At 32.2% G+C, this 10489-nt stretch overlaps 2 protein-coding genes across 2 annotated transcripts; one reads left to right on the forward strand and one right to left on the reverse strand.

The window, feature by feature from the left end:
* Positions 259-1288, forward strand: LOC109352764. The gene has a single exon (XM_019594957.1). It carries the CDS (start codon positions 309-311, stop codon positions 1053-1055), a length of 747 nt encoding a protein of 248 aa, XP_019450502.1. The 5' UTR covers positions 259-308; the 3' UTR covers positions 1056-1288.
* On the reverse strand, positions 3094-5936 carry LOC109351923 (transcription factor LHW-like). Its single transcript, XM_019593628.1, has 7 exons — positions 5395-5936; positions 5172-5222; positions 4775-4903; positions 4512-4617; positions 4316-4357; positions 4137-4193; positions 3094-3991 (listed from the first exon to the last, which is right to left on the reverse strand). Exons 1-7 carry the CDS (start codon positions 5520-5522, stop codon positions 3272-3274), a joined length of 1233 nt encoding a protein of 410 aa, XP_019449173.1. The 5' UTR covers positions 5523-5936; the 3' UTR covers positions 3094-3271.

Raw genomic sequence — 10489 nt, forward strand, 5'->3', positions numbered from 1 at the left:
CTCCACATGTCCCACTCAAACCCCTAAAGGCCCCAATTAATAAATCATATCCCTCTTGACCAACCTTCACATATAATCAAAATAGAAACAAGTTGTCTCACTTTTAATATCTTATTTGTGTTTCAATCTAATTAAAAAATAATACTTAATTAAAAAGAATCATTCAAATAGGAAATAAATTTTTTATTTACTTTATGGGACATAAAGATACATTTTTTTTGGGAATGTGATCCTTTTTTCTTCATCATCACTCTCAATCATCTTATAAATATACACGCTCCAACACATAACTCTCCATAATTGATTGCATGCAACAAACTCTCTCACAACCTTCTATGGAAGAAGATAGCAACCGCCGGAAAAAGAGCATCTCCGGCAACTCATTTTCCTTTCCTAGCACCCCAAACCAAGACTCAGACTTCGAGTTTGGATCCCTAACCCCAAACTCACCCTCAAGTGATCCATGCAGAACCTCACCAGCCGATCACCTCTTCTTCAACGGTCGCCTCCAACCTCACTCATTCCCTATGACGTTCCACCGCCCCATCGGCGCCACCATCGCCACGAGCCGAACCAACAGCATCAGCAGCAAGGATTCACTGGTGTCGTCGAGAAGCAACAGCACCAACAGCAGGAGCAGCTGCAGCAGCAGTGCAAGGACAAGCTCTAGTGACAATTCTGAAAGAAGGTTGTTTCATAATAAGGTTTCACTAACTTCATCTTATAGCAAAGGCACGTGTACAGTTACTAGATCAGTGGTTTTGGGTCATAATCAGGCATATGGGTGCTCAAAGAGGTGGCAGTATTTAACTCCAGTGCCATCGTTGAACCGTGTTGCTTCAAAGAGAAAAAGTGGGGACATGAAACGGGAGAATAAGAAGAAGAATAAGAAGGAGGAAGAGGGGAAAAAGAAAAGGAAGAATGAGAAGGTACGTGGGGTGAGGTTAAGATTTGGGCGTAAAATTTTGAGGTGGTTTGTGATGGCATGCAGAGAATGCCATGCCATGGAACCATCCAACGCCAAAAGTAAAGAGATTAAGCTGCAAAAAAAGTGAATATGTAGTAGCTTCTTCAACTTTTTTTTTGTTTTTTGTTTTTGTTGCGGCAGCCTTTCATGGGAAATATATATTTGTGCATGTGGCTATCAGTTGGAATTGCTTATTTTGGTTGTGGATACAAAATAATGGATTTGGTTTTCGATCTCTAAGGAATGAATTTGACCAAAAGAGTAGTTTGAATTTGACCCTTTGAAATAAATTAAGAGAAAGGTGTCTTGGTATGTGTGTATTGATAATCGTTTTGTAATTTTACAAGAAATTATTATCGAGTGAATCAATTTATTTTAAGAGTAAAAAACTTACTCTTCATTCTATCCATCGATTTTATGAATATCTATTAATTTAGATCTATTCATTAATTCAAACTAATTGAATGTCCCTAGAATTGATGGTTAAGATAAAGAGTAAGTTTAAAAAAGCAGGAATTTTTTATTTCAAATTTTTTTAAATGTTTTGTATACTTTTTATTAAACTACAAATTGTATAATCCTTCTAAAAATTATAGATAATAAATAAAATTCTTTTGTATATGTAGATGTTAATATTATTTTTAATATTATTACTTTGTTTAATTTCATAATGATTTTATGCTTATAAAATATATTATAGGATAAATATTATTTAAATTTATAACAAAAGTCTTAAGATTCTATAGATTTTTATAAAAATTTAATATTGATAACATATGTGTTTTTTGTGCAAAAATTCTACCATATGAATTTCAATGTGAGTAAGAGGCGAATTACTTGATATGTTTATTTCAACATTTTATTGTTGATGTGTTAGCCATTCATTTTCGAAAAAAAATAAAAACTCCCAACCATCTTTGAATTAATTTGAACATTGACGATATGAGAAAAGTAAATATATATTATTTGTTTGATCAAGTTATTCTCTAATCTCAACTATTGTGGTTTAGCTACTAGAGGAAGATCATTTTCAGCAACGAAGACAACAATTTAAAATAAAACTATATAATAAAATAGAAGATGAATTTCTTATAAACAACATGATAATTTATATTGTAAAATAAATAGTTGAAAATTTTATTTTAATTTAATCATCGATGAGTCGAAGTCTTTAACGAAGAGCGGCACTTTAAATTAATGTATATTTGTCTTTAACATCTTTAATTGTTAATTATTATTATTTAGAATTGAAATATTATTTTGAAAATTTTAAACAATTATCTATATTTTTTGTTATTCAATTAATCTTATATTCTTGCCCTTCTAAACATTTCAGCCACCGAGTAGATCCCTCCCTATTATTACTTGGTTTTGCAAATATAACATTTAAGCTATTGTTTTAATAAATATTTTTAGATCACACAATATTTTCTTTATGATTATACCCATGAATTGATCGTCTTGATGAATGCAACATTAAAGGACAAGGCCACATTCTAGAAGGACCTAAGGAAGACAGTGTTGTGATAGGGTGAAGCACATGTGTGAAAACCTTGCTTCTCCATTCAAGCACCGCTTGAAGCAGCAATGATAGATAAGAAAAATGCACAATCGACTAATAGAGCGAGTGTGGTAGAGATGAGAAGTCTGAGAAAATAAAGGATTTGGGAAGTGTATGTCTAAATGCAGAAAATGATCTCATTGATTTGAAATCAATTACAAAATAACTTGCCTTACATAGCAAGTTGGTTAAGTAATTACTAACTGGATAACTAACTCTTGCTATAACACAACTACAACTCATTTATTCTAGCTGTGTTTGTGTGTAGACTGTAGAGATCATATAATTGACTACAAATACACTGGATAACTAACTCTTGTTATAACACAACTACAACTCATTTATTTTGCTATTATGCATTGCTAGCGGATGGAAATTTGTGTAAGATAGAATGAAAAATGTGACAAATGTTTGTTGAATTCCAAAATATATAAAATGTGTGTATATAGGGAACTTCTATCTTTGTTTTTGTAATGAACTTCTGAAATAAGTGTAGACAGAGAAGATAAATAAAGTAAAGGATAAAGTTAAATGTATAAAATATGAAATGTTATTATGTTCAAGCAAACTCAAAAATTATAGCTCTAATCAAACTTAAAAAAAAGCACATTAAATTAATCAAGTCTCACTAAGTTGAAGACAGAAAAAAGATTCAAAGTAGAGAAAAAAAAGGAAACACATAAAAGGAACACAAATAGCATTGCCTAAATACAACTTCTAATCTTTCAGTTTTCTTTCTCCAATCACTCTAAAATGGTGTCCATGACATCCTGGTACATACCCCCTTCTGAATTCCTATATTCCAAGGGTGCTTGTTGATGTTGATCCATTGAATTAGATGCTGATGATAGAGGGAAGTTCCTCTTAAACTTTTCCATTTTCCTTGCACCTTCATGATGAGTATCCAAACTCAAGAACTCATTGAGATTGGAACTAGTAGCAATTTGCATGCTAGAGTCATCTGAAGTAGGATTTGTATTAAGAGGGTGATGGTGACTCTGAACACCTGGTTTGTTTCCCATGCTCTCAGGATTAAACAAAATCTTACTATCATCCGTTCTTGTGGTGAGTGCATTGAAGAAAGACAAGCCATTTGGCCATTTTATGTCATTCTGATCATGCTCTCCTTCTCCAATCATGTCTTCCATTCGCGCGGTTTCGGATGTGTGAGGCATGAGGGACATGTGTGTCTCATCATCTCTGGCCTGGGGCTGTGGGAACCCCTGTTGAAAATTGGGTGAGGATAGCATAGAAGCAGAGCTAAGTGGCCTTTGACCCCAGTTGAAGAGTGGAGGAGGTGGCCTAATTGGAGTAGTGGTGGAGATTGGTTTTGAAGGAAGTTCAGTAGAAGAGAAAGTGTTCCTAGTTGAAGAGAAGAGTTGAGAGATGTAGAGTCCTGATTGGTAGCCTAGAGATTCAAAAGTGTGTCTCATTCTTAACACAAAGTGAAGGTCTTCAGGAATCTGAGAATAGAATGAAAAAAAATATTATACATCTGATATTTTTCTTAGTATGAGAGAAATTCAAAAGTGTGTCTCATTCTCAGCACAAATATGAATAGTATACAAGTGTTGAAGGTAAACATATCAAATAGAAAAGTTTACTCACAATCTTGCAAGAACCAAGTTGAAGAAGGCCATGCCCAGCTTGAATTACAGCGATTGTCTGGCCATTGGAACAAAGAAAGAACAGATTCTAAGTAAAAGAAATGGTTGAAACTTGAAAGTGCAAAAGAGAAGCTTTCTAAGACCAATAGTAGCAAGTTTTAACATTCATTCTGTTCTGACCTGAATGCCGGAATCAAACTGATCAGTCCATTCAGGTGGAAGCTGCAATAAATAGCATAAAAAAGAGGAGGGGGAGTCAATCATTCACCAAATAGCTATATATACCTAATAGAAAAGGGCTAAATTTTAAATTTAAGGAGAAAAGGAAGAAAACAAAGGATCATAGAATAGTGTATTAGAGGGTTGAAATGCATACAGCATCAAAGGAGCTTTGCCAATAGTTGGAGATATTTGTCTCAGATTCTGTGGGCTCTTTGAAGACCCACTTATGACACTTATCAGATGCAACCTTTCCCATCAACCTGTGTTCCCAAAACCAAACACCACAGCCCAATCAGAGAGGAATTGTGGAATGTATGTACTCTCTTCAACATGGTATAGAAAATATCATGAAGTATAGAGAGAAAGAGAAATGGATATTAAAGCACAAACAAAATAAAAAACATACAAAGTACCCACCCTTCTCCATAATTATATAACTGAATGGACATTTTGCTGAAGGACTTTCTGACAGGATCCTCTCTATCCATTTCTTCCAGGTAATCTGAAACCCTTCCTCGGCAAAACCCATCTTCCCACATCAACATCCTTCACCAAATACACACATATATACCTTAAGGTTAGTGTCTCAAAGTTGTTATTCATTTTCTTATTTAATCTCAAAGTTGTTATTCACTTCTTATCTTATCATATCATATAATTATAAGACTTTGTGAAGCAGTGCACATAATGAGATAATTGTAACCATGTTTGATGTGCGAATATAACATGGCGAAACATAGTATACTCGTAGTTCTTTTTTGGTTTCACCCTTTTCGGTAGGCAAATAGAGAGTAAAGCATACATATATACTTACAAGCTGCCATTATCATCACCAACCTTGCAGCCATTGCCACCTCTGACCCTTCTGCAAGAAAATGGACAAGAGGGAATTAAGCCAAAGAGGTAATATCATAGCAAAACATCCATATATTCGATATATTGTGGTTTCGGGAGTAAAACATGGCTTTAAATTGCAACCGCAACCACAATTTAAAACAGTGATGTGATCGAATAAGAGATAGAAAGAGGTGGCATACGGGCGAGGACGGATGGTCCAGAAGACAGAGTAAGCCCAGTCTGAGTTAAGACATGTAGTTCTGAGGGCTTCATGAAGGGCCATCATCTCAACTGCTTCTTTTCTTCTATCTCCTCCTGAGCCCACCATCTCTCTTTCACTAAACTAACCCTCTTTTCTTTCTTCACTTTCTTATCAATGTTTTTTTCCTTTTCTTTTTCTCTTATTTTTCAACCTCAGCTACTTATCCACCACAAAGTAGGCCATTTCTTCATATATCTCTCTATCTGTGGGTGCTTTTTGTTTGTCCCTAACAAGGTTACTTTGGCACTTGGCAGTGAGTATCTAACCATGAAAAACTGTGGGGACAGCTTTTTTTATCCTTGATTTGTCTCTTACAAAGAGGGAGGGTGAGAGAAAAAAGGAGCGTTAGATGATAGAAGAGACAGGGTCTATGGTACCCAAATTCACATATTTACCCTTTGTCTTTGCCACAAAATTCTTCTAGTGTGCAACTATGGAGGAGTAGGTAGGTAGGTGCCTTGGATAATTGGCCTGCTCTGTATCTAACGTTTAGCCACACCACAAAGTTTCTACCATCCCTGTACAATTTGTTTTTTATCATTAGAAAAGTAAAACAAGAATTAAATATATATTAAATTTAAATTTTCTTAGAATAAAAAACAATAGATTTATGGAGTGTTACATATTTTGTTACAAAAGATATACTCTCATTTCACAATCTTACCCAAAAAAAATTTGTACTTTTCCCCACTTAATAAGGAGAGATTCCTGCACTCTGACCATGAGAATATTCTTGTACTACTATGTTACATTCGTTACATGAATAATTACATTGACTTTTGAAATTATTCATAACACCGTTTTGTTTTATTTTTCTGATGAAAGTGTCACCCAACTACAAATTGAAGACTAATCTCCATAAAATGTAAAACGTCAATGAAGTAAGTTTTTTACATACAGATATAGTAACGCAATACTCCTCGGAAATTATATTTAAGAAACTTAATTATCTATTAGTCTAGTAGATAGTATAACTTTTTTTATTTGGTCTTTTTTATTAATGTGATAATAATAATAATAATCATCATCCATGTACCTTTTAAAGTAATTGTTAAAAAGTAAAAAAGATTATAATATATTGATGTGACAATATATATGAGTGCGGTTTAATTAAATCTTTTTTTAATTGGCACACATCTCAAATTTCCCTTCAAATCAAGCTTTACCCAAGACTGTATTAGTAACACTGTTATTTTCATCTGGTAAAGATAAGGGTATTCTTTTTATTTCAAAAGTGTAAACAGATGCTATTATCATTAACTGAGCTGAACATTTTTAAAAGTTACTTCACATATCTAAGATGGTATATATTTAATAATGAAAAGAAAAATATGTATGCATAGCAATATATAAGTTTTAACATTGTCATTGTATCATTTATATTTTATTATCAATTGAACAACATTTTCTCTCATACATCTCTATATTTCTAGTAATTTCGACTAAGGGATCCATAGACATGAGTGGAGCCTCAGGCTAAGCCATAGATGCACAAACCTTTCACCTTTTTTTCTTTTCTTTATGCATGCTTTTACTTTTAACCTCTTTGGAAGCGAGAAAACAAATTCTGTTTCTTTGCCCTGTTTTTCTAGAAATGATAAACATTATAGCCTAACAACTTGGTGGTCGTTAGTGGTTGCTAAATTTGGGTCTATTTGAGAACCAATAACCAAAAAATATATCAATTATACATCATTGTCGTTTGGGCATCATATCCCAATTTTTTTAAATTTTATTCACCTATGTTAAAGCAATAGGGATAATGTAGTTGAATCATTAAGCTTGATCTTTTTGGTCTATAACTATAACGACATAAAGAGGAAAATCTTAGTTACCAACTTTTAATCAAAGTACCCCATGAACGAAAATTGATCTTCCTTTTTTGTCCTGGCAATGATGTACACATTTAAAAGACATTTACTTAAGGGTAATTATTGGTGTTTTAGTATCTCTCCGACAGTATTATTGAACTGTGGGTTTAAATTATACTCATTAATATAAAACCATCATAAAAATGGAACACCAGAGAAAGTCTCTCTTCAATTTTAAAGTGAATAAAATTTACATTTATCAAGGTAAAATTAGAGAATATGATTTCAACAAAAACAAAAACAAAATGGAAAATAGTTATGTATGGGCAATATTTTTTTTACATTTTACACACATTATTCATCATTCATATTTAATTATCATTAACTTTTAAATAAAAGTAATACACATAAATAATAGATGATATATTGATTGTCTAAAATACTTTAGATTTACAATATATAGATTAGAAGGTATGAACACAAATTAACGAAATAAGGGTTGATTTGAAAAGGAATATAATTTTAATGGCTTCACATACTCCAACTAAATTCTCCACTTCTATACCTATTGTGAAAATCTGACCATAGTTCAATTACAAAATTGGAAAATCAATGAATTGGTTCATATACCGATATCATATAATAATTATATCGATAATGTAGTTATGTCAGTTAAAACTGATCAAAGTTGGTCATGCTGACTTGTTTTCATTTAAATCATACTGACTATATCAACTGATTTTCATTTAAAATTATTTTTTATGAATGTAACTAGTATTATTATGAAGAATCAACAAACATTTACTACATTTATTTATACTTCTAAAATATGATCTAATGTCAAATCACATATTATTATTTTAACAAATGATTTAAATAAAAGTATTTATTATTTTCTATATTAATTTTTGAATATTAATATTAATATAATATATAAATTAACTTTATTGGTGTGTGTTTAATTAATGAATCACCTTATATCATCACAATACCAGTAAATCTATTAATAAAACAACAACCAACTTAAAGGAATGATATCAGGCTGAATACCAACCTCTATAGCAGAAGGCGAATTCAGAAAGCAATAGTAATTATTTATATTTTCATTTGCCACTGGCTAGACTAATCAAATTAGAAGTATATAAAAATTGTTTTGAATTGTAATTCTCTTCACCTTTTGTCGGTACCAAATCTTATGTTTGATTAATTTAGATTTGAAAGAATAGAGTATAATGATTAAATATAATGTCATATTTTATTGTCTAATATTTATTATTATCAATGTTAGATCAATCTTAGAAAACCCGGCCTTCAAAATGTCATATCGGTGGTAATTTAATGTTCAAACTGGAGAAGTTTAGAATGGAATTGATTGACTGAAGTCTAAGGATTTTACACAAACAAAAAAAGTGTTACAAATAATAATAGTAGAAAAAACTAAATAAAAAAATTAAACTAATTAAGTTTGATATAAGATAACGCTGTATCACAAACCCAAAGGAGCATGGACTTTATATAATTAAAGCTAAGACCCTGAAGTCAAAAGTTTCTCTGATATAGAAGAACTTATTATGACACTGAAGCACTTCTAGATCTCCCTCACTTGTTCTGCCAAGTTGTCTTTCAAATGACTTAGGATCCTCTCCCTTAATGGAGACAAGTGCATCACAAAGCAAAGAAAAACACAATATTCAATGACAAATTTACCTTTCTAATTATAATGAAATGATATTATTACCATTAAAAACAAAGGAAAATACATGTATTTGTCTCTCCATTAATGGAAAGGGTCCTTATTTCTTTCAAATAGAGAGGAGACATTTACACATGGTATATAAGAAAATGGATTCTTCTCCAGTATTGGACTCTCCGATACTGGCAATGTGAGAGGATTTACTTTTTAAAAAATATTTAATTAAAAAAAAACAAAAATCTTTCACTGAAATATTATTTTTACTTTATGTTACAATCTTATATATGCACTAGGCAGGAGACAGACTCGTATGTGAGGCGTAGAGCTGTTTATAATTAGTGCAACTTTTCAAAATACATCTTAATGATTTTTCTAACTACGACAAATTTGGCATGGCAGGGAATCTTTACTGGTCAAAAGTAAAGAGCTGTATTCTGAGGCTTAGATTTGGATTAATATTTTAAGAGCAAGTGATATAATTATTATGTCAACTCGTAATAATGAACTTAGCTTTAGGTGATTAATTATTGATTATTTTAGGGTTTTTATATGGGTGGAACTGAAAAAGGATGTGTTATCACAGTGACTGTTTCATCCACCATGCATGTTCATTGTGTAACCATCGCGTTTTTTTCTAACATGGGAATCATTGGAACAAAAAGCAAAAAAGGGAAGAAGCAAAGAAAAATAAACATTTCAAAAGCATACTAAGGATTAAGGCGTGTGAGATTAACGTATCTCGTGCTCACGTGGCACAGCAGCAATTGGGTGCCTCGTTCTCGTGAAAAAACGACGTAGAACACGAATTGTGGAGAAACTTTTGTCACCATAATATGATATTTACCAATTATTTTGTGCGCTGTGTTTTCACTCGCCGAAATCTAGCCACAAAGTTCCTATGATCAGATTGTAACAAGCGTGGGATTAGCGCAGTAATCTGCGCGCATAATGAAGTTGAAAATGGATGCATCAGTTTAAGGCCTCAGGCTCTCGCTCCCCTCCGCATTGAACGGGCCAGGCCTGAATCTAGTCCTCACGACCGTGTGTTACTTGCTGCGACCAAATTGCATAAAAGGGGAATTTTATTTTGTGATTGATTAGGATTCATGATCAGAGAATACCAATTATGACCTAACATATAATCAAATAAAATGTTGGTTTAGTGGTGTAAAACACTAATAGATTTTCAGGGTCGAGAGTTCGATTCGAGCGATACTTGTTGGAGATGGGCAATCACGAACCCCGAAAGAGATTACTTCCTTACAAAAAAGGTAAAGAATATCCTTGGTAATAATACCAACAAAATTTATGACCTAACCTAAAGTTAGAATTTTCTTTAATAAATAAGTTAGATTAAAGTTGCTTAAAAATATATTTAGTTTGTTATGTGAGAGACTTATTACATCCTATTAATCATGTTATATATTTATATTGTGATATAACTATAATTATGATTGTTTAATGGCTATGAGCTATAAATATCTTTCTTCCATAAAATCAACTAATTGGTTTTCATCTCGATATAATAC

Source organism: Lupinus angustifolius, chromosome LG07, assembly GCF_001865875.1.
Source record: "Lupinus angustifolius cultivar Tanjil chromosome LG07, LupAngTanjil_v1.0, whole genome shotgun sequence".
Taxonomy (NCBI): domain Eukaryota; kingdom Viridiplantae; phylum Streptophyta; class Magnoliopsida; order Fabales; family Fabaceae; genus Lupinus; species Lupinus angustifolius.